The 25,450-nt window shown below is 37.6% G+C and overlaps 1 protein-coding gene across 3 annotated transcripts in view; it reads left to right on the top strand.

Annotated features, from left to right (window-relative positions):
• EIF3H (eukaryotic translation initiation factor 3 subunit H) overlaps positions 1–24,777 on the top strand; it is a 94,740-nt gene extending 69,963 nt beyond the window's left edge. The window contains exons 3-9 of one of the 3 annotated variants that reach the window (XM_081816422.1): positions 9,611–9,778; positions 11,306–11,405; positions 12,628–12,777; positions 19,806–19,926; positions 22,162–22,294; positions 22,585–22,684; positions 23,729–23,954. In XM_081816422.1, the coding sequence (XP_081672548.1) occupies positions 9,611–9,778; positions 11,306–11,405; positions 12,628–12,777; positions 19,806–19,926; positions 22,162–22,294; positions 22,585–22,670 (758 nt within the window). In that variant the 3' untranslated portion in view covers positions 22,671–22,684; positions 23,729–23,954. Of the gene's footprint in view, positions 1–9,610; positions 9,779–11,305; positions 11,406–12,627; positions 12,778–19,805; positions 19,927–22,161; positions 22,295–22,584; positions 22,685–23,728; positions 23,955–24,038 lie in introns of those variants that run through there. The other 2 variants (XM_081816423.1, XM_081816421.1) reach the window with 2 other exon arrangements.
• The last annotated feature ends 673 nt before the right edge of the window (positions 24,778–25,450 follow it).

Below are 25,450 nucleotides of genomic sequence, written 5' to 3'. Positions count from 1 at the left end.
GAGACTGGAAGTCCAAGATCAGGGTGCCAGCAGGGTTGGCACTTTTCACTGTGACTTCACATGGCCCTAGTACTGCCTGTGGATGGAGATGGGAGGAGAGAGAGGGAGGGAGGAAGGAAGCAAACTCTGTGGAGTCTCTTCTTACATGGTATCTAAAGGGCACTAGTCCCATTGTGAGGGCCCCACCATCATGGCCTCAACTGAACCCGTTTACTTTCTAAAGACCCCATCTCTGAATACCATCAACTTGGGGTGTTAGGGCTTTAACATAAGAACCTGGGGTAGGTGATAATTCAGTCTGTAGCAGACGGTATTTAGACCAAGTTGGCTACTTCAGATTCTGAGTAGTCTGAAGTACCCTGTTCTGTTCCCTGCTCCCACAGTTTAGGAGTGCTGGTACCCAGGTTATTTGATGACCATGGTAAATGTAGGCAAGTTAGCCAGCAGTAGAAAGTTCTGTTGATATGTATGCACATACACCTTTCATGTTACGTGTATTGCATACTTCTTTTGTCAAAAAACATGGAAAATAAGGGCAAGAATAAGTAAGAAAACAAAAATCACGTGTGATGTCACTCCCTGGAGAACTACTGTTGTTACCATTTTAGCATGTTTCTTTGTAGTCTTTCTCCTTACAAGGAGGGAGGAACCCAGGTTGTTTACCTACTGGCATTTATATGGTTTATAGTTTTATATTCTTCTTTTTTTCCTGGTAGCATCTCATGAACATTTTCCCATGCCATTTATAAATTTTTTAGAAACATTCTAAATGCCTTGGAGAAAATAAATTTGAGACCAATTCAGAAGGTAAATAGCTATATGAGCTGAGTGTGGTGAAGATTGATGACTCAGAGTACCCCTTAGTGAGGGAGAAGTAGTAGGGTTTGTGGGTGGGATGGATAAAGTCAGTGTATACATTTGTAGTGTGTAGTATCTATGGGACTTTCCCCCTGAAAATGCTCAGTAAGCACAAAGCCATGTGGACTGGAGGTAAATTTTTTAAATTGCCATCATCATATGGTTGGAAGTGGAAATCACCATTTTCCAGCTGGGGAAATTAAAGCTCAGGGAGATAAATGCAGTAACTACCACCAGCTTGTTGGGCAGCCATATTGAAGAGGGTACTTTTTAGAAAATGGTGTCACTATAACTTTATGTTTGCACATCGCAACCAGTACCTCCCAAAAGTGATCATTTGTTCTCTATTTTGAATATTGACTGCGCACTGCTAAAGCATCTCATTCTATTTTTTGAACAACTGAAGTTTGAACTGATAGGGGATGAAACTTTTTTTTTTTTTAAGATTTATTTATTTATTAGGGAGAGTGCACGTGCACGGTGGAGCAGCAGAGGGAGAGGGAGAAAGAAACTCTAAGCAGACTCTGTGCTGAGCACAGAGCCCAATGCAGGGCTTGATCCCACAACCCTGAGATCACAATCTGAGCCGAAACCAAGAATCGGACACCCAACTGACTGTGCCACCCAGGCGCCCCTGGGGGTGAAACTATTAATTCATTTTGGCAGCCCTTTTCTTCTTCTTCTTCTTCTTTTTTTTTTTTTTTGATAACTTGTATAGACTATTTTGTGTGTTATAACAAGTACTCATGAGGCCATTCTTTCCTTGTTTTACATTAAAAACTTAGATTTATAGGAAAGGTAAATCAAGTGTAATTATTCTATTACAGAAATGTCTTCTGTTTCTCAAAAAATTGCATACTAGTTTTGCTTTGAAACCCCACATGAAAACTTTATATATGGGTTAAGTACTGGGGAAAGTCTTACTGACTTTGAGATCTGATGTTTTTCTCCCTTAGGATAATGTAAATGACCAAGTTTCCCTTATTGCTTTGATTGCCAGAATGCTTAGAGCCAAATTTGTGTATTTTAGTAAAACAAAATATCTATGGGGGCGCCTGGGTGGTTCAGTCATTAAGCGTCTGCCTTCTGCTCAGGTCATTGATCCCAGCGTCCTGGGATCGAGCCCCGCATCGGGCTCCCTGCTTGGCGGGAAGCCTGCTTCTCTCTCTCCCATTCCTGTTTGTGTTCCCGCTCTCGCTGTCTCTCTCTCTCTGATAAATAAATAAATAAATAAAATCTTTAAAAAAAAATTTAAAAAATGCTATTATAAAAAAAAATATCTGTGGTTTACTTCATTTTGTTCAGGTCTCTGCCTCACCTGCAATTTCTATTTATGCATTCTAATTTATACTTTACCCAGTCTTGATTTCTGATGATTTTATCTGTTTTAAAGCAAGCTAATTCATGTCCTCTGTGGACATAGTAACATGGATATATATAAAAAATTTACTAATAATTGTGACCTTTCTAGTACATTAACAACAATCATGTTTTTGAAATACTTCATTTTGTTTTTTTTCCCTGAATACTTTCAGTACTTAATTTTGGGCCAGAATTAGTCTAATACCTGATATATAGCTGTAAATATGACAGAAGTGTTACTTGTCCTCATGAAAGAGCCTATAACCTAGTATGAAATATGTATTTTTCTAAATCCAGAGATTCTCCTTTAATCTTCTAACATATCATCCTCATAATTGTAGCAAGAGGTAGCAGTGGTCAGTAGGCTATTCTTCAGGAGAGAATTCTTCATGGTGATGGGTAAAGAGGTCTGTAGCCTTTGGTCCTGTCCAGGTGAATTCACTTTGTATAAACAGATCTCAGATGACCTATAGTTAACTTATTAGTTGCTCTCCATCATCCACTTACCTGCATGTGTTTTCATGATCAAGGGCAGAGATGTGTATACATTTTAGATTTCATAACCTCAAAGAAATAGAATCTCTTTGACTATGTTTCATGATTTAGTTGAGAAGATAGTATGAATTTTTTTACAGGATATACATGTTATTTTCTGTAAAGAGTCCAGTTTATTTCATAAAATACTTTTTGAGAAACATTAAAACCTCAAAAAACCTGATTTGCCCCAATTTTCAAAGCTCTTACTAGTTTTAAAAGATAGAGTGGTTGCCACCCCTTCCCTTATCTTCAGCTTGGCATTCCGAAGAAATTATTTGTCAGAATTCATAAACACTTTAAAGAAGAAATTAAACCACCCAGGACAAATGAACTATTAAAAAATATTCTGTAAGATTATTAAGAAGGGCAGTATTTTTCTTATTTCTTTTAAAATAAAACAAATTAGTTTCTAGGTAGAGTAATGTATCAGGCACTTAATGTGAAAAATGAACTGTTACCAAAATCCTTAAGCATTCACAGGGGTGGCCTTAATAACAGATGATGTATTAATTGGAAAAAAGGATGCATATATGATACAGACTGGGTAAAGAGAATATGGAAGTTTTAAGAAATGTATATATATTCCATAGTTCTCTCCACCCATAGTAGACTCTTATTTAAGTCTTCTTTCAAATGCACATTCTGTTTGCTTAAATCTACATCTGCTACTAGCTTTGAACACTGCCTGAAACGTATGTGCAGCTTGGCAGAAAGTCTGATATGAAGAGGAAAGCTCAGAATAGTTTGTCTTGTTAAATGGTGAGCAAAGCCTTCACAGTTCATAGCCTGTCGGTGTTCACTGGTGTCCCATGGTGCTGCTGGGAAAGAGGCTTATAATTATTAAAAGTCCTACTTAGGTTAGCCCTCGCGCTAAAACAGATAGGAGATTTTGATGTATTCCACTTCCCTGTCATGTTTGTTGAAACCATTGATTTGTTTCAGAGTTGTGGGGTTTTGTTTGTTTGTTTGCTTTTAAAGCCATTTGCATCTCTTGATTGAACTTAGTAGGTTTCTTTGCTGCAAAGAGCATCTACTAGATCTGGTCTCTGTTCCCTTACTTGATGTGTTTGTGCAAGTCATCTTTGATCTAAGCCAGTTCTAAGTTACAAAGAGTAGTATTGGCATAAATTTCAAATAGTAACATAGCAGTGTTTTAGGAGTTTGATTACATATTTGTGATAACTGTGGACTTTGACAATTACAAATCTTTTTAGGTAGTTTTATCACTTAAAATCTTACTGGTATTGCTAAATTATTGGTTGATTTAGTGGTCAAACATGCACAAGCTGTGTTTTCTCAAAACCTAGAAATTGTGTATTTCTGTTGTGTTTGTGTGTTACGCTTTATTGGCTCAGAAATAATTTACACTCTACCAATAAGAAGAGATGAGATTCTGTAAGTGGGTGGTTGCCTGGGCTTTGGAGTCAGAGAGTCTGAAGTCAAATTGAGTCCTGCCACTTTACAAGCTGTGGTAAACAGTTTTTCTAAGAGGATTTCAGTAACGGTAGTAATTAGCTCATTAGAGTTACTGTGAGGAATAAAGTCAGATAACATATGTAGACCACTTCGCAGGAAGTCTGACATAATAAGTGCTCACTAAGTGCTACCTTCTCTCCTGGTGTTTAGCTCTACCCTTTCCCTCTAGGCTATATATATATACATATACATATATATATATATATATATATGTATATATATATATATATATATGTATATGTATATATATATATGTATATGTATATATATGTATGTATATTTTTTATATAATTTTGTCATAATTTATTTTAAAATAATTTGGATTTATTTGATATGGTATTAAGTCATTAAATGAAAACAGTATGTCTATTAAATTGTCTTTAATTTCTAAAATTTACATTAGGTCACTTTGTCTTTTAAAAGTTCCCTAATACATCTATAAAACACTTTTCCCCCCCTTAATCTGATAGACTGATTATCTCGAGTTTTGGACTATGCTACAGCTTTAACTTTCTGCCTTCAGCTCATCTCAGCCTAGCCACCTGTGGCAAGTCTTTGTTCTTGTTTTTCTCTTGTATTTTGGTAAGGCTCACTTAAAATAATAAAAAATGATTTTAAAGATGAGGGTGAGGAATTGAAGGAGAAAGAATGCTGGTTCATTATTCTACTGAACTAAAAAGCTTCTAATTCCTTGTCCTTCTCAGTGATCTTCAGGAGAACTCAAATCTTAAGCTTTTTTGTTGCTTGCCAGTGTAACTCCAGATATAGCATTTAAATATAAAACAACATATTATTTTAGCTGTTTTCATATTTGGAGATAAAAACAAAAGAAAGCCTAACAAATGCGGTGGATTTTTGAAAGGAATAGTTATGGGGCAGCCTGCCTCAGTTAAGACAGTTTTAGTTCTAGGCAATTTAAAATTGACTGTTTTGCAAAGAGGATATCTGGAAAAAGTGAATATGAATATACTGGTGCCAAACCTTGAACAGTTATTCAGTGTTGTAAACCAGGTTCTCCTTTGCTTGGGAGAGACTTAGCCAATTAAGACAATTGTAGAGATTGAAGAGATTTATAAAACTTCAGCTCATTTTTATAATCCTTCCAAATTTTGTAGCACCCACCTCAGTTGCATGTTAAGTATTGCTTTTGTATTAGTAATTTGAGTTGGCTTAATAGAAACTACCAATTTGTTTTTGAAATTCATTTGCTGTGCACTGTTTCTCCTCAGTCAGTAGGGTGTTTGCTTTTTAGACTAAGAATGCTTAAAAATTAAAAAGTTCCTTCCTGAACTTTTCACTATACAATTCTGAGCTGAGCCCTTCTGTTGGATATTACCATGATTTAAAAATAGTCCCCCTCCGAAACAGTTTTCCTCTTGCTATTCATCTTTGGGAACTCCCCCAGGAATATTTGGTTATCAGTTCAGAAGTGAATATCATTGGTTGAAATTGCTGCTTTTGGGCTTCTTTTTGTTAAATATGAGAACTTTAGAATAAAAGTGAAAGTGTGCCTAACCCTGGACCAACTCTACAAAGATGCCAGGAAATGCTTATTTCTTACTTCATTGACCTGCATTAACTCAACAGTAGGGAATTGTGGTACTTTGTATCAAGGAGCCTCATTTTTTCTTTTCCTTCTCTTTTTTTCCTTTTGTTTCTTTTGCTGTGACTCTCTTGAGTTCTGAGGTACGAGGCACTCCCTACACAGGGATGAACCTTATCTCTACCTAGGCACATCTTTCATGCCCTCCTGTTAAAACTCCAGCCCAGTAAAGTGAGTTCAGCTGGGCAGGAGAAGGCAAATACGGCTCTACCTCCCACTCACCCAGAGCCTGTGGGATGGGACAAGGCATCCTCGTAGCCACTTCCAGAAAGCATGAGCTTCCTCTCCTCCCCTGTTATCTTAGTGTTGTAGCTAAATTGGGTCTCTTGTGTGTGCCTTAAGTGCCCACCCCAGTATAACTCCTGAGAGAAACTAGCATAGCCACAAAAGCAATGGCATTCGCTGGGAGATGAGAATCTGCAGTGGTCGTTCCTTATTTCCTGGGTAAAATTAACTGGGACATCACCATTTCATGATTTTTTCCTTGTGTCTTCCATAGGCCGGAGGGGTAAATAAATAGGTGTTAGCTGGTGTGGCAGCTCAGATCATTTGATTGGTGGTAGCTGCCAGGAGCGTGGTTTTGAGACCGATGTATTGGGATAGTCTGCTGTGCATTTCTTGTCCTTAGATTTGTGAGGATACTTGCAGGGTTTGGTTTTGTGTTTTTTGAAAACTTGGGTTGGAGGGGGAAGAAAAGAAACACTGGGTGAAGGGAGGTGAGAGTCACATGTCTTTGTCACCATTAAAAGGGAGGACACAGACCGAAAAGTCTGCAAAGAAAGCAATTCACTTGGCAGGCTCTGAGGTTTTTCTTGCTCCTCAGCTTGTATATAATAGAAAAACATATCACTTAAATTTTTGTTTGTTTGTTTGTTATTGAATTAAACTTACCTCTTTGAACTGTGCACTTACTGGAGGATCATATGCATAGTCCTGCTGAGGACTGGGCCTCAGTGCACCCCAACTTTACTTTGAAGCTCATCTTTTCACAGATCACTTGCCGTCCTTTTATTTTTTAAGATTTATTTATTTATTTTAGAGAGAGCATGAGCAGAAGGGGCGGAGGGAGAGGAAGAGAGAATCTTAATCAGGCTCTGTGCTGAGTATGGAGCCCTACATGGAACGCTGCATAGAGACCGACATGGGGCCCAGTGCAGGGCTCGATCTCATGACCCTGAGATCACGACTTGAAGCAAAACCAAAGAGTTGGATGGTCAACCAACTGTGCCACCCAGGCACTTGCAATCCTTTAAGATCCTTTCTTTGTGTGACACCTCCAAGAGGACATTCTTTAAGTTGTGTTTTTTAATTTTTAAACTTGGGGTGGAAAGTCCAAACCGAAATAGAGAATATTTGGACATTTCACATAGAATAGGCCCAGACTGTATTTTTTGTGTAATAGTGAAATTCCAGTGCCTTGTAGATTTTTAGAAGCAATTTATCAACTTACCTGTCTTGGTCCTACCCCTTATATTTTAATATTTATTTGCCATATTTAGGTCATATGAAAACTCTTTATAACCTTAAAAATAAATTTTTATTAGAGCCTTGCAAGCTCATCTCTCTACTTCTCAATTCTCAAGAAGTAAATACACTGGAACAGTGGTATTTCCTGTAGAATGACAAGCCTCCTATCCCTTAGTCTCTTTTTAGCTGAGAGGAATACTTCATTTTCATTCTTGTCCAAGGAGCTATAAAATAGGTAAGATTCTGGGTGAAGAAGGAATTTGGAGGTTTGCTACTAATCATATAGTTTGTTTTACCTCCTGCATCCTGAAAATGCTATTATAAAACCTATTGTATTCAGGCTATTTGGGGAGAGACTTAGTAAGATTACAGACTCTTCCAGAGAAATGCATTTTTTAGGTATTAATGCATGCTGGAGGCTCTGCTTTAGTCTTTAGAAAAATTATTACTTTAATTAGCATATTTAATGAACACTGTGGAGTCACAACATTTTGCTTGTGATGTGCTCTCTGATCTTTCTGGAGGTTGGAAGGCTGAGCATCAGAAAAGGATCATTAACTGGACAGCAAGATTCCCCATGGGAAAAATCTAAGAGCAATCTAAGAGCTAGTATGAGAACCTAGATCTCAAGATTCCAAGTCTTTTCTTTTTTTTCTACTGTTGCAGATTGAATCTAACTTCTGCTTATATTACACCTAAATTGTACATTGGCAGAAAGAAATCATCCTATAAAATCATGTTTGTACCGTCGATTGCTTGGTAATCTCTCCCTATCTCCTTCTCCCTATTCCTTTAAAATGAATAGTACTGGCTCCTGTTTTACTTGTGGTATTTGATTAAATTCCATTAGTCAAATGGGTGATTTTAATTTAAAAGCGGGAATTTTAAAGCAGAAAGAGGCCATAGCAGTGGTTCTATACCATATTTATGTGGTTGATACGTACAAATCTGTTAAAGTAGCTGGAAAGGAGGTCTGTTATGTGCCAGAGGGACAAAAATTTAAGATAAAAGATAATTGATATAAGATTATCATATTATTTTTATACTGCTTCTTCTTGAGGCCATCATATTGTATATAAAAAGAAAAACTAAAAAACCAAATTCTTGAATAGTTGAAAAGCTGGCTGCCATATTTATCATGAGAAATATAACCTTCCTTGGAATAAGCAGATTTATAATTTCTTTGCCTAGTAACAAACGTTGAAAAAATAAGATTGTGACCATCTGAGGGAGGTTCTTTTATACTTTATGATCCTGAATCTTGTTTGCTTTATTAAACCATAGTGCTATAACCAAGGAAATGACAGGCATATAACTTTACTTTTGCTAAAGCCTGATTAAAAGTTTAAAACTGAAATAGGTTAGATTCCAAGGTAAGCAAATATATTTACTCCACATAGTTGTACATTCATTATAATAGAAGTAACTTGGTTATTATGTTGACTATAAAATTGTCTCCTGTATTACATATTTGCTATTCATTATTGGACTCTATTGCTTTTTAAAATCTTCTATTTATTATAGTCTCAGTTTGCACCTATTCTAGTAATATTGCTTTAAGTTAATAATAGACATTATAGTCATTAATTTGATGAAAGTAAAAGTCTTTCAACCTTTTCATTCTATACATGGTGATTAACCTATAACTCTAATGAAAAATTAATATCTGTTACTTAACGCAAAAGAACACACAAGCAAGAAAAAAGATTTTTTTTTAAATTTAGCATATGCAGCAGGGGGCACCAGATGAAGGCAAAAATGAATTCTTATATTTTAAATCAGCTACAGCTTGTTTTCTGTTCGTATTTAAATAATGTGGTAGTTAATTGTTTCCCTATTCATTTTCTTGATGATTTTAACTTCTCAGTTCTAAAAGCTGTGTTGAAGAAGACATTCTCACTTTATTAATTCAAATGAAATGTCTTAAAATTAACCATTTTAGCAATTATACAATTTTTTTCTTAAACATTTACTATTTTTAAGAGTTTTAAGAAGGGAGTGGAAACCACATTTAATAAATAATTTCTTGTTTAGAACAAGGCATTATTACTGTTGTTTTTAGTAACTTTTCCACAGTATCTTATTTCATTAATGAAAAAAGGAAAGCTTCAGTGATTTGAAATGATTTGAAAGCTTAAATTCATTTTCGGTATAGGTGAACTGAATGAATTTTAAATCTGGAAACTGTGCTGTGTCCTTTATCTAATAAATAGCTGTGTAAAAACAGGTTTCCAAAAAGGCTTGTTTTTTACTATTTGTGGCATCATTAAATAGTTTTTCTTTTACCCCCTCCTCCCTATCATCTAGTCCAATATCAAATGGAAATGATGCGCAGCCTTCGCCATGTCAACATCGATCACCTCCATGTGGGTTGGTACCAGTCCACGTACTATGGCTCGTTCGTCACCCGAGCACTCCTGGATTCTCAGTTCAGTTACCAGCATGCCATTGAAGAATCTGTCGTTCTCATTTACGGTTAGTAGGAGTTTCCTTTATTATTCTTTTCTTCCCTTAATGTTATTACTACTATTTTTGCTTTCTGTCTTTTTGCCTCTAAGAGCAGCCTGGCAGGCCTTCTCAAGTAAATACCAACCCTGTTTCTGCAGCAGCCTCAGCAGCAGCTAAGTCTAGACAGGGTTTCCTTCTTTCTGTTTATTTTTCTTGCTATCAGAGCCCTGATGTGTACATTTTGGAATGCTGGAGTAGCTGCTTCATTTTTATTCCTCCATCTCCCCTCCCTCATTTGAAGGGGCTGGTGGAACTAGACCAGATGTCTAACAAACCCCAATTGCTAGAGTGTCTGGCTCTGTACGTGACTGACCAATCATAACACAGCGTGCCAAGTTTTTTTTATACCTCTGACAGCAGCGTACAAAACCTGGACTGTTTCTTAGCACAAAGATTTTTTTCTTTTCGGCCTATTTAATGGTGTTTCCTCAAGCTCTCCAGACCAGATGTTCTGTGCTGTATCAGAACTGTAGGCAATTTAACAGCTTTATAGCCTTCCCCCTCCCCAAACACTCACAGTTTGCCATATCTGGCAGACTTGCATATAGTTTCCAGCTGAGAAGTAAATGTAACGTCCTGAGTATCTGTCAGAAAAAATACTAATGAATACGATCAATCTTATGAGCTGCCCCAAAATTGTTTCAGTATGTTAACAATTGGATTACAGTAAAGAACAAGTTGTTAAAGTGTACTTATATTGGCTGGAAACATTGCATCATCAGACCTTGATGAATTTTCCACTTGTTTCAATCTATTTTGGTTTTCATTTTATCACCTATTGCTAAAAGTTTCACTGTGTTAAGTTTCAGACAACATGAATGTTAACACAGGTTTTAGGCGAATATTGGCATGCCGGAGCCGTTATCATGCAGCAAGTGCTAAGCTCCCTTACTCATGGAGTGTGTAAGCAGCTAGTTTTGACAAAATGAGTTTCTCTGGAACTAAAAAGACACTTTTGTGATAGCACTTTTTAGTCATTTCATTTTTAGAATCTGTTTTAACTAAAAAATTTGGACAGTGACTATTAGGATGGATAAATTTTGTTCACAGGGCTATTCATTTAAATTACTCGACTGAACTACACAAATGCATGCAGTGTATTTTCACATTTAATATTCATTAGTATTTTTCTTCTAATTATACAAGATGAATATAAGGTGTATAGAACATATGAGATGTTTAATTTTCATCAAGATTTCTGGTTCAAGCTGATGAATAGATTTGAAAATAACTGCATTTTGAATCTTCTGTTTTTAAAACGTTGGGAGGAAGTTACTCTACCAATTCCAAGTAGGATGATAAGGTTCCTACATTTTCACTTAACTATTCGCTATACTGGTTTTAATCTGCTTCAGATTGAGTTCTGATCTTTTATTTTGATCTTCATTTTGTAAATATCGTGTGGTAAGTAACAGTGTGCCTAGAACCAGTGTCATTCAGGCAAAGCATTGTCAGTAACGAAATTGTTAGTAATTTCTTTCTCTTTTCCCTGAGATCCCATAAAAACTGCCCAAGGGTCTCTCTCGCTGAAAGCATACAGACTGACTCCTAAACTGATGGAAGTTTGTAAAGAGAAGGATTTTTCTCCTGAAGCGTAAGTGTTTGGGGGCCTGTGAGGTGTATGGTAAGGCATTGGCTGTTTTCCTTTTAAGATTTTAGTTTGCCACATTTGTTGAATCCTTGGTAGTGGTGCCGTGGTAATGCTTTTGCCATGTGGATGGTAGAAGTCTTTGCATGGCCGAGTGCCCCTTGATTTCTCCCTTTCCATGTTGAAACTGTTCTTTATGGAATGTCTCATCTGTTGTTCTCACTGTGGGTGAATTCGGTTGGAGTGGGAATTAATTAGCTACTGAATTTGAAGAAATAAATGATTAAATAAAGGGAGGTGGGATGAGTGACCGGCAGCTGTCAGACTGTGAGCTCTGTATCAGGATGATTGTGAGCTGTATGTCTTACTTTCTGCGCGCCTGTTTCATGGGGGGTGGGGATGGGAAAGACATAAACATTTTAAGGTATCAGTAAGGAATGTGGCATTTTGGAAATTTTATGGGTGATAGATATGCACAGACTTAATCGGTAAAGCTGTTTTATGATCTTACATAATGGCATTGGAATATTTACATTAAAATTTTTTAAAATTCAGAATTCTTTCATTTTCTGTTAACTTTGGGAGTTTTGATTTCTTATTAAATTGAAATTAGTGGCTTTGATTTCATGTAGGACAGTTCTTTGCTAGTTTCCCAATAGCTTCTAAAGAAATTAAGGTGCAAAACGTTTTAAAAGCTAACTCATGAACAATTCCTGGGTATGATAGTTACAACTAAATTAATGAGAAATTGCATTCTTGCTGTGTTCTGAACCGTTGTGTATAGGATATCCTGTGAGTGTTCTGCTAGTTGTTTAGTTTCTTTAGTTTGGTAGGCTTTTAAAATGAACTTTCCAAGAACTGAAGTATTTCTCTGTTCTAGCTATTTATTTTAAATGTTTTAGATACAGATTATATAGCATAACTACCCATGACATTTACATTTTAGTATCAATGAAATTTTGAAGATACCTGATTACAAAGAAAGAATAGTTTCTTCTGCCAAGAATCTTTTTTTCTGGGCTTTATAGCTCAAACTTGGATTGTTTTCAGTGTTATTCAAATCATTCGACTTATGCTTGACTCTGTAAAACTAGTTTCTCTTTTTTAAAGAGTCCTAATGAAACAAAGATCCTGGAGAGGGCCTGTAATTAGGGAAAATGTATGAAATAGTCAATTTAACACTTACTTCTGACCACGAGACTAAAGTATTTTTTAACATGCTTCACAGATTGAAAAAGGGAAATATCACCTTTGAGCACATGTTTGAAGAAGTGCCGATTGTAATTAAAAATTCACATCTGATCAACGTCCTAATGTGGGAGCTTGAGAAGAAGTCAGCTGTAGCAGATAAACATGAATTGCTCAGTCTTGCTAGTAGGTAAGTGACCCTGTCTAATGAAAAGTCCTTTTTTAATCACTTTCTGCAAAAGATTCTTTCACTTAGAATTTAACCCATGGATCCAGAGAAAAATTATCCAAGCATATTTTGAGGTTCTTGAGACATATGTAATGATATGTAGTATTTGTCCAGCCCTGCTAAGATCCCAGGAAAAAAGCCAAACTGATAAAATGAAAGTGTTTGAATACTAATAATTCCTGTTATAAGAACCCTCTGATGCCTTTGCTGTATCATTTTTGCTTTTGATACGGGGTAAATGCCCATGGGGGAGGGTTTTTTGGCGGGGGGGGGAGCTTAGCTTTATTTATTGTACACTGTCCTTGGAGGCCTATGGTATTATGTCGGGATATTTAATAATGCTCAGGAAAAATACGAAAATGCTTCTTCGTTTTACTGGTGGCACTTGCCCTTGTTCAGATGCAGACTCTATTAGTAGTGAATTTCCAGTGTGGATTTTCAAGTAAAATTAGGATTTTCTGAACCTGACACTGCTTTTTCTGTCTTAGACTGTAGTGACATAACTTCCTCCATTGTGACTGCTTTAGCTACCTAGTTGCTACATATTATTTATTGTATTGGTAAAGTGCTGACTGAGGTGTTCCAAACAGATTATTTCCTTTATGGAATTAATGTTTCTTTTCCTAGCATTTATTGCTCTTAACAGAAATATAGGCAGAATCGTCTATATAGCTCCTCTTAAGTGCCCTTTAAGCTTGATTGTTTTGTGGTGGGAGAATGCTAGCAGCAGGCCTGTAGAATGAAATTAAATAGACAGAGTAGGTAGTCAGTCTGTATGCATTTGTTGGATGACTGAAAAAAACAAGGTATGTTTTCTTAAGCAACCAGTTTGGAATGGAGGCTCAGTTTATCAGATTTCTCTAATCCCAGATAGAAGCTTGTGCAAAAGAACATACAGACTTTGTACTTGTTTGTTAGAAGACAAGTAGGGTAAACCCAGGAGGACCTGAGAGCCCAGTATTGTTCTCCATGCTCTGGGCTGGATAGGACCGTACTTGAAGTGACACTTTGTATTGCATGAATCCATCATAGGGGCCACGAGAAAGTATGTACAGAGGAAGGAGATGGAAACTGCATGGTAAACGGAGTGCTAAGTGATACAGCCAGCTTTCAAGGCTAATTTGGCACTGAAGAGTGCACTGTTGACTGCAAACATATATTCATAATAGTCCTTTAATTTGTCTCTTTTAGAAGGTCATACTTAATTCTTCATTGCTTTTACAAACACACTGAGCACACCTGTATTTAAAGCATTGCACTAAGAACATTCTTTAGCATGCAGGGTTACAATTTGATGTATTGAGTATATGTAGTTATACAATAATTTTAAATTTACTACATGGAAGTGTTTGCTTATATAATATATGCCTTCACCTTTTCCCAAGCTTATTGAGCATACAAAACAAATACAGCCCTTTTGTGCTTTAAATTACCAGTGAGCTGGTCCATAATGTCTGTTTGTCCAAAACAGCATTTATAATAGCCAAGAAAATGTTCCCAGTTTGCCATAGCAACTAAGATCTAGACAAATATTTTATTACTGTTTCTATCTTCTGTATCTTATGTGAAATAGAAAGAGGGGCCCTTTCCTTTTCATGTGAAATTATTTAAAAGGTAAATTTGTGTTGCTGTTGGAAGGAAAAAAATGAAGCAACCCTGAAGCAGCGCCTATGCTGATGGGTTGTTACAGTCATCCAGACTGATAGTCCTGTTTTAAAAGACTGTACATCTCAAATTTCAGTTTATTTTTAAGATTTATTTGCTTGAGAGAGAGAGAGAGAGGGCGAGCATGCAAGTGGGGGGAGGGGCAGGAGGGGAGGGGCTGAGTGGGAGAGGGAGAGAGAGAGTCTCAGGCAGACTCCCCACTGAGTGTGGAGCCTGACGCGGGGCTCCGTCTCACGACCCTGAGATCATGACCTGAGCCGAAATCAAGAGTCAGACGCTTAACCGACTGAGCCACCCAGGCGCCCTTCAAATTTTAATTTCTTACATCAATGGCATGATGGTAGTCAGGCCTGTCGCCATAAATTTTTTTCTAAGAAACCACATCAGAAATCATGCCCAAGAAGCTCCTCAAATTTTGCTTGGTCTTGCTTTTCACAGCCCGTATGTGGATACACTTTTTGGTTTACCTGATATATTTGTTCTAGGCTGTGAATAAAGCATACTACATTTCCTTTCATTTAAATAATTTTTTTAATTTTTAGTTTTAATTTTATTGGCTGGAAGTTCTAGCAATGGCTGTTTCATAACAGCCTTTATTAATGTTTACAAATGTGTTACCCAAGCCTTCAGCTTTTCACACATGAAGAAACAATTCTGTTTTTATTTCCTCTTTAAACAAGTAAACTAAGGGTGGGCCTTATACATTAAGTCTGCAGCCAGAGCAGACTTCTCACTGCGTGTCTTGGTTCACATCTGTTGAAGTGAGCTGTTTTTCAGTTCTTTGTTTCCTTGACAATAAAAGAAAAGGCTGTATTATTGAAACTCCTAACAATAACTCCCTGGTTCAGTATTCTAGTTGAATGGGTACTGAAAAGATCCCCATAAAGCTGCTCTTGGTAATGGACCTGATTTCCTGTGAATGTTATCTGAAATAGGTATTATTTTAATTCCTTTTGCCGTTCAAGATCTGTTGTACAGATTTTTGAGGGTTCCTTATTGGATATATTTTGAAGAACATTGTAGTGATAAAAATGTTATGAAACGTTTAAAGGCCACATATCTATGCTTGTGTTCTTTCGCTAATTACATATATTTAGCAATATTACTTTATATTAAAGACATTTTTTGGTGTAGATCGAGAGGGTCTCTTCTAGTAGCACCTTTCTCATTGCTATAATTAGTGTAGTCAGACTCCAGGATTTAAGGTGTAGGAACAAATAATGGATCTGTCTCTGCATATGGCAGTAACTCTCCTTTATGATTTTCTCCAGTGTCACTATCCTCCTGCCCATCGCCCAGGGGTAGGGTTTGTGGTGATCTTTCTCTTCTCTGAATTCCTTTTGCACTTCAGCATATAAATGACTTATTTAACAACTAATTGCATAGTAATGATAGCATTTCTTGCTTAGCTCTCTGGGCCTCAGTTCTCCCACTGATAGAAATGAGAGGGTTGGTGCTCCATTCCTGTCCATCCTGCCTTCTCGGGATCTGACTGGGTTCTTCTACACTCTCTTTCCTCAGATATCTTCAGTTACTTTCCGTACTGGTTCTTTTCTATTAGGTTTCTTGACTTGTTTCTCCCATTAAAAAAAAAACGGAAAATGTTCAACTCCTCAGAAAAACTGAAAGAAAACAATCTGATGAACACACATAAACCTTTTGCCTAGATTCACCAGTGGTCTGTCTTGCCACATTTATACCTGCTATCTATATACATAAATGCATAACTTTTTTTTTCTGAACCATTTGAAAGTAAATTCCTGACATAACTTTTAACCCCTAAATATTTGAACATACATCTTCCAAGAATAAGGATGTTTAAATTCAAGTCTCCCTCATCTTAAAAAACAAAGTTACAAAAAAAGCACTTTTTGACCTCATGCCATTATTATCCATTTCCTTTCACCTTTTGGTTCATATTCACCTGTTTTGTTTTGTTTTTTTAAAGATTCATTCATTTATTTGAGAGAGAGAGTGCACACGATCGGGTATGGGGTGGGGGGGATGGAGCAGAGGGAGAAGGAGAGAGAGTCTTAAGCAGACTCCATGCTGAGGGTGGAGCCCGATGCAGGGCTCATTCTCACAACCCTGAGATCATGACCTGAGCCGAAATCGAGTTGGGTGGTTAACTGACTGAGCCCCCCAGGCACCTTGCATTCATCTGTTTTTGTAGTCAGACTTCTTAGTGTTCCACCTATTCTGTGTTGTCAGAGCTCTCACTAAAGTCATAAAGGACGACTTTATCACCATGTTACTGGGTGTTGTAGACACTTAAACATTTAATATGTTGATGACCCCTTCTTCCTGAAATACCTTTTTTTGGAGTCTGTGCACCTGCAACGCTGTGAGGTCCCTTCTCATTCTCCATGGTGATCCCTCTTTGCTCATCCCTAAAGATCAGTGTTCCTCAGGGTCTGTCTTCTCGTGTGTACATTCCTGGCGTGATTTCATCTTATTTCTGTGTCTTTTGCTACCTTAGACCAGGGCCTCATTATTTCTATTCCTGATTACTTTCGCAGTCTCCTAACTTCCTGCTTTTAACCTTTTCCTCTTTCGTTGTAGTGATCTTGCTAAATGCAAATTGTATGATCATATTACTCCTTTGCTTAACTTTTTGGCTGGTTCCCCATTGGCCTTAGAATAGAATCCAGACTTCTAGTCCTGGCTTCCAAGACTCTCTGTGCTGTGACTGTTGTCTGCCTCTTAGTTTCACTGCTCTCTTTTTTCCCAGTCCTGCCCTTCTGTGCAGTTCTTCAAAGGCATTATGCTTTTCATGCCAGAGTGTCTGAACACACTGCCTTCACCCAGTGTCTGTCAGTGTCCTTCCCACCTTCCTTGTCTCCAACTCCTCTTCAAAAACTCTTAACTTCAGCTGTCAGAGAATCTGGAAACTCTCATCTGGTTCTGCCATACTATCTTTTATGCTTCCATTCTGTTAGAACGATGACACCATTGTGCTGTGTTTATCTGGGTGCATTCCTGTCTTCTCATTAGGATGGGTGGAGTGCAGCAGTGTCTTACAGATTTTAAGCCTCAGTGTCCGACAAAGTGACTAGCAGAGTACATATGTACTCATTAGAATGTATTGAAAGAGTGCATTTAGGTGACAGAGTATTGTTAAATTTTAACCTTGAAGTTGTTTAGAACACAATGTGGCTATATAATCAGTGGATCTGGACATTTGACTAGCTACTTGGTAGAGCAAATCATTTTATTCACTCACCTTTCACCATAGGCCCAGACACTTAATTAGAGGTAAGTTAAAATCAAGCTGTTAAGAAATTAGAAGAAAACAGGAACAAATACTTAATCTCGTTTCCAAAGAAAAAGAAATATTTTAAAGTTAAAAAATGATTCACAAAATTAAAATGGAATAAGAAAAATATGAAAACTTAATTTGAAAAAAGCCCTTTTTCAAAAAACTGAAACATTTGAAAAAAAGATTAAGTCATTAGGCCAAGTCACTGGGCCAAGGTTATGTAGATAGTGCCAGACCTGGGATTAGATGGTACATTTATTTACACACACACACACACACACACACACACACCAGTTCTGTGCTTTTTTCTGCTATTTAAGAAAGAGCCAAAACTTGCTAATTTTCTCCAGGTTATAGATACAGTCCATTTAGGATCCATATTGTAACTGAATTTACTTTCATTTATTCCCAACATTCCCAGTCTGTTCCTTCCTCAGCCTGCCCCTTCTCTGTAAATGCCATAAACCAACATTTGGCTGCTCAAGCCAGGAAACTGAGAGTCACCCTTGATTTCTCTCTCACTTCTGCCCATTTTTCTCATGCTTTCCCATGCTTACTGCCACCATCCTCGTCCAAGCCACCACTGTTCTCTTTGTAATACCACAGTAGATTCTGTGTGCTTTTGTGTGTAGTTTTTAAAGTAGAGATAAAATTTACGTAACATAAAATCTACCATCTTGACCATTATTTTGCCTCCCAGCACAGTGTATGGGTGTCCGATTTCTCTACATCCTTGCCAGCACTCCACAGTAGACTCTTTACTCATCTCCTGGTTTCTACTCTCCAGTCTGTTCTCTGCATAGCAGCCAGAGTGGTCATTTTAAAATTTAAGACAAAATATATCATAAACACATACAACTCAAGGGCACCATTTAAGTTGGAGTTGAGGAGTCTCGTTCACACTAACTGTTGTTGGGGTGTTTTGTGGTGCAGCTAATGGCTTCCCATCTGTGTTTGTCTGACCTCTGTAACCTGTCACTGTGCTCCAGCCATACCGGACCTCTTCTTTTTATCTGCCTAGTACTTGCCCATCTCAGGCATTCAGCGCTAGTGCTGTCTTCTGCTTAGAATACTTTTTTGCTTGGCTGATTCCTTCTAATCATTTGCTTTCAGCCTGTCCTCTCCATAAGGGAAAGAGATAGGGCAACCATACTATCTAAAGTGTTTCTACCTTTTTTCTCCTCCCTACTCCCAATCATTTGTAAGCTCAGTGAAAATAGAGACCATGAATGTCTCATTCATTATCGCTTCTCTCTTTGCTAACACTAAAGTCAGAATGTAATAGGTGCTTAATACTTGTTTGAAATGAATGAGTGAATACTATCTGTTAACTAGGTATTTTTAGAGTATATGTATGTAGTAGCAGGCTTTACCATGGTAAGAGATAGTTGCAGGCAGAAATCAATGAATATGGTGGTGATTGTACTAACCGTGAGCATCCCTTTATAAGATGATTTTGGTAAATGAGTTGCAATAGAAATTTCTGGAGAGGAAAAGAAGTGTCAATGTACTATGGATTCTAGGAAGGGCAAGAGGGAAGGAGCCCTCTTTTTTTCTTCATTTGGCTTTGCAGAATAAATGCTGTTGTTGTTCTTTTAGAACCTGCTGGATAGAGGAATCATGTACCAGAAGTCTTAGTGTCTGGTTCCTCCTTTCCATGGCTCCTGATTTAAATGCTCTGGAGCACAGTTGGGGAGGGGGCGGTGCTAAGTGGCCTAAGAAAAGGGTGCAGGAGTACTGAGCTTAGGTTAAACTTGGTTGTTCAGAAAATATACATTATAGATAACCTGCTAGATACGTTTAACAGCTCCTACTCTGATGCATGTATGCTCTGATAATAAGAAACTGAGCTATTTCAGATACTCTGGTGGTTACAGGTGTGGGTTCAGTATGGAAAGTTTAATAACAAGCTGACTCAGATGCTTTGCTGTCCCCTTGCTTTTATGCGGTTGTGTGCTCTCATTCTTATAGCAAATGGCAAATCAATTTAATATCTCAGAAGTGTTTAGAGCAGTGGCAGACCTCTGGCTTTAAAGTATGACATGTCAGTATATTTACATTTCAGCAACCATTTGGGGAAGAATCTACAGTTGCTGATGGACAGAGTGGATGAAATGAGCCAAGATATAGTTAAATATAACACGTACATGAGGAACACGAGTAAACAGCAGCAGCAGAAACATCAGGTTGGTGTTACGGGAAAATTCGACATACACAGGATTCATTTCTAAGTATGGTGCTTCAAGAGTTATCTTCAAAATGATCAAAATCATATTTGATAAAGCGTTAACTATTAGCTAGTAACTATCATATTTAATTTATTACCACATACTATTTCTAAGTTGTACTTAAAAATACCTGTTTTAAAGAGAGCTGGTATATTAAGCTCAGATCATGATGGCAGTGTTATGCAAATAAGAGATACATTTATTGAGAAAGTCAGAGGCAAAAGAGATTCTGGAGTGTCACAGCTCATTTCTTTACTAACTATAATTGGTTTGGTAGTGGCTCATTGCAGCATAGTTAGCAATCTTCAGTTCATTTGAAAAACTGAGCAATTGTGATTAAGAGCAAGCAATTTTGATAGGAAATAATAGACCAACTGCTGTGAAATAGTATAATACAGATAAAAACCCTAGAACTACCTGAATATTCTCATATGCACATATATACTGCTATGGCCATTTAACCTTTTCTTTTTTCATGTTGCTTGAAGGCCACATGATTTTCACAGTTCCTGGAATATTGTTTTTGGACTGTATTGCTCTGAAGTATTCTTACAGCATTTGATTCATAGATAAGTTGATTCCAGAATGTTTACCTGTGAAAGCATTTGTATATGACTACCGTGTGTTCATTAAAATGTACTTTAAACTTGGTGGTGTTAACTCAGCACAACTACAACTTAGGTGGCTCTGAGAATATTATATTTAAAAAAATTTTTTTAATATCAATGTTCATATATAGTGAAATTTAAAATACTTTGTTTCTACTGGACTTATAATTTAAAAAACACATATAAATCTGTAAAGTATATACTTTTTAACTGAAAAGAGGATGGTTGGTTAAAGATGGCAGTAGTGAAAAACTTCTAAAGGGTGGTGGTGGGGGGAAGGACAGAAAAACCTCGCTTGATTCCATTCTCCTGCTGGTTCTTCCCATAGGGAAAGGATGCAACCTGGAGTATCAAATTGAAAATCTGTCAACTCGGAGACAGTTGATTCTGGAAACTAGTCTTACAGTCATTTTCCAGAATTCCAGCATGTCTTAAAATTTTGCATTTGATGTTTATTTGTACCAGCACCATTCATAACCCTTTTTAAATTTGTCTGGCTTCTACCCTCAAACCCTATAATGAGTATAGAAATCTTTGCAAAAAGCAAGGTACTTCCCTTCTTTAGGAACCCAAGAACTTAAATTTTTTACTAGCCCACCTTGGTTTCTCATTACCTAACCCTTTAAGGCTCTGTGTGGGATATTTTCCCTCTGCCATTGTAAGCACCCCATAAGTATTACCTCTTGATTGTAATTGGCTCAGTAAGTTTGTAGTTGATCCATACCTTTAGATGTATCCCCACCTTCTCTTCTGAGAATCCTAGGAGTCCATAGTTTGACAGTTTTTTTTTTTAAGTGTTTTTTTTTTTTTAAAAGATTTTATTTATTTATTTGACAGAACAAGTAGGCAGAGAGGCAGGCAGAGGGAGAGGGAGAAGCAGGCTCCCCGCTGAGCAGGGAGCCCGATGCGGGGCTCGATCCCAGGACCCTGGGATCACGACCTGAGCTGAAGGCAGCCGCTTGACCGACTGAGCCACCCAGGCGCCCCTAGTTTGACAGTTTTTGAGCATTTCCTAAGCTAATATTCATTCTTAGCTATAGAGCTAAAAGCACAGCTGATTAGTAGAAGTATTTACTAGTATAATAATAATAATGATAGTGATGATGATGATGTTATAGTTATCACCATCATCAGTATTATTGTTTTGGTCGGTAAGGATAAAGTTGAAAAAATTCCCCCATGTGGTGGTTAATTACTTCATTATTACAGTTAAGGTAAGTCATACTTCTAATGCTGTCATCTACTCCATTGTCATAAATGGTAAAATCACTCCACTCACTAATCATGAGCTTCTTTGCCTTTTAAGCCCCCAGTTTCCCACATAACCAGTTTGCTTTTTCGATATCATTAGTTAATAGACTCTTAGAGCCCAAAGTGACACTAGAGTTTCCAACAAAGGAATTTTCTTTGTTGCCATATTTATTAGCTTCTTAGAAGGAGGAGTTACCATGGGTTACCATTTATAAAACTGAGGTTGGAATTCAGGGCAGTGGGGTTTTGCTGATTGCATAATTGATGGAGGTCTTTTTTTTTTTTTTTTCTCCTCAGAGAAAAATAACCAAATCATTTCTTCTCTGAATTTTAGTATCAGCAGCGTCGCCAGCAGGAGAATATGCAGCGCCAGAGTCGAGGAGAACCCCCACTACCTGAGGAGGATCTGTCCAAACTTTTCAAACCTCCTCAGCCTCCTGCCAGGATGGATTCTCTGCTCATTGCAGGTATTGTTGGCCAGTGCAAACATGGCTAGTTTTCTCTATTCCTTAGGAAGCAGAAGACAAGGAGAGATTTATAAACAGAAAAATATATCATAAAACCTAGTGTATTTAAAATGGTTGAATGATGAATTTGAATTTAGCACCTATAATTTCTGAAATTTAAGAATTTGTCAGTCTTTGTTATTTCTAAGGTCCTTTCAGTGCTTCTTCACTCTGTGTTTAGCTAAACATTTTTGAGATGGCATTATAAACTTTCTAAAGTGGAAAGGTTTTATTTGAGTCATCTTTCATAGAAACCAAGGAAAAATATTTACGTTCCATAACGCAGAAGATCATTCAGCTCAAGCTGCTTACTTTTCATGTTCCAGCCCAGCACTGAACCCACGTCTGTAGGTGGGTGTTTGAATTGAATTGGATTTTCTGACTGGAGGAAAAGGATTTCCCTTACTTTGACTTACATTGTAGCAATAGGAATGCAGTTCTGGTTGTACTTTGGGAGTATCTACCATTTAACACTATCTTTTAGTGGTGGGGTCTTGTGTCCTATGCTAGGACTTGATTTTGCTCTTATTTAGCTGTGATAACCTTATTTCTGTATAAATGTTGCTAAATACTGTTTGATTCATTCAGCCGGTTGTCCGTGAGAGATTTTTTTAGAGTGAAAACCCCACTCAAAAAAAAGCTAATACTCTACAATTTCTCAGTTCCATTTATACATTTTCAGTGTGTGTGTGTGTGTGTGTGTGTGTGTGTGTGGCGGGGGGGTCAGATTCCAAATTCTTAAAACCTTCTAGAACACACATAAATTTGGGAAACCGAGACACATTCCAATTCAAACAGACTTGTATTATATATATATAAAATACCTTGCATAAATGTTGCATCAGATTAGATCATTAGTCTTAAGACTTAAAGAGCAGCGATGGACCCCTGTCTTGGTGGGGACGCTCTGCTTCTGCTCTGTCTTGGGCCAGAAAAGGAACCCTTAATATTTCTAGAGCACAGCCTGAAAACTACTGTACTGTGCACATCTGGGTCAGGTGGTCCATTTTGTTTGCAGTTCTGTGATTTGGTAGCTACTTTGTGCCTGGCTGAGGAGAGCCAGTGTTGTTTTCTCACTTGTGTTAGTACAGTGTGCGTCCAAGCCCCAAGGTCAGTACCTTTTGATTGATAGCTAATAGTACTTAACTGCTGTTGTTTTTCTTCCGTCTCCACGTAACCAAGAGTGGAAGATAGCTTATTTTCAAAAGAATTTACATTCTGTATTATAAGGATATGGACAAACAGAATTGGTTCCTATAAGCTCTTGATTGAGAACAAAACAAAATAAAATTCTGGTGATTATGTATTCTGATTTTCTTGCTTGCCTAGTGTGCTAGGTCATTTTATAATTTGTGGAACATTGTGACTCTCTTTCTCACTTTCCCAAATGCACAGGCCAGATTAACACTTACTGCCAGAACATCAAGGAGTTCACTGCCCAAAACTTAGGCAAACTCTTCATGGCCCAGGCTCTTCAGGAATACAACAACTGAGAAAAGGAAGCTTCCAGAAAAGGCGTTTTAACATGGACTCTTGAGATCACATTGGGGCAATTCTTGGAAGAAATACACTTGCCTAGTGAAAAGTCTTTCTAGCTAATAATAAAGTAAAAATAAAACAACCTTGACTGCTTGCTCATTTGATTTTACACATATTATATCTAGCTTTTTATTTTTGTTTTGCTTATACTATTTATCTCCGAAAGATTAAACGGATTCGACCAGAAGCTACATGGGAGCCCAGACCTCCAGGCTCCGTCGTCTTTGCTGCTCCGTGTGAGGTGCCACATTTCAACATGTAGTCCAGTGCTGCTTGTCCGGACCCCTGACCTAGCAGCCCTGGTACCTACTGGGAATTCTTTACTTCGTTGCTCCCAAATTAGTGCCCTGGAAGCCCAGGCACCCTCATACCCAGGCCTGGAATCGCATGGCATGCTTCTTGTCGGTCTGCCTTTTCGTTTCCACCGGTGATGGTCAACCAGTCCCCATGCTCGTAGGTCATTAATCAGGCACTAGAATTTTTTTAAAAAAATTTCATCAAGAAAGCTATCCATATTTTGTATGAAAATGAAATTCATTCTGTGTCTATTTTTTTATTTAGGACTTCTTACTTAACCTTTTCCATACAATGAAATACAATTCTGCTGACATTATGTTTCATAAGTGGGGAAAGAAGAATTGGAAGAACAGTACTACATTGAGGAGAGAAAAAAACTTTTTAATTTCATATTTGAAAGACAGTCAAGGGGCTCCTGGGTGGCTCAGTTGGTTAACCGTCTGCCTTTGGCTCAGGTCTTGATCCCGGGGTCCTGGGATCGAGCCCTGTGTCTGTCTCCCTGCTTAGCGGGGAGTCTGCTTTTCTGTCTCCCTCTGTCTCTCCCCCTGCTTGTGTTCTCTGTCTTGCTGTCTCAATTAAATAAAATCTTAAAAAAAAAAAAAAAAGATAATCAAAAGTCCTGCTATTTGTAACACCAAAGTCAGTGAGATCTACAGCTGTGGATTGTGCCTGTGAGACTTTTATTTCGTGACTTTCACCTTGAAGACATGGCCCATAGGAAGATCAGAAAGAATGGGTAAGGGGTAAGGAGAGTTGAGAAATCCTTTTTCTCCCCCCTCCCCCCCACAACATTGTTTTGGAGGTACCGCTGGGGCTCTGGGATCAGGCAGGTGGATTGAAATCTGACTCTTTTCCTTCTAGGGTATCCTTAAACTAGTTGCTTAACCTCCCTCTGCTTCACTTACCTCATCCAAATGAGATGAGGAAAGGGGACAAGTGTAATACCCTATAGGGTGGGTGTGAGTGTTGAAGTTTATTGAAGAGTGGGGTAAAGCACCTAGAATAGTGGTTGGTACTTACTTGATGAGCGCTACACTAAGTTCTTATTCAGGATATTAGGTTGTTAGCAGGGTTTTGCTTTTAAAAAGCTATGGCCTTTGACCATTCTAGAATTCAGGTACTTGCTCACATGAATTAATTTTTCTAGGATAAACTCCTAGAAATGGACTTAGTGGTCAAAGAGTATATAAAATTCTAAGGCTTTTTACCTGTATTGCCAAATTGCCTTCAAGAAAGGTTATACTGATTTGCACTCCCACCCATGGGGCTTGCTTATTTGAG

The sequence above is a fragment of the Leptonychotes weddellii genome, chromosome 4 (assembly GCF_054177405.1).
Source record: "Leptonychotes weddellii isolate Sample4059 chromosome 4, ASM5417740v2, whole genome shotgun sequence".
NCBI lineage: Eukaryota > Metazoa > Chordata > Mammalia > Carnivora > Phocidae > Leptonychotes > Leptonychotes weddellii.
This window is presented reverse-complemented; position numbering and strand designations above follow the sequence as displayed.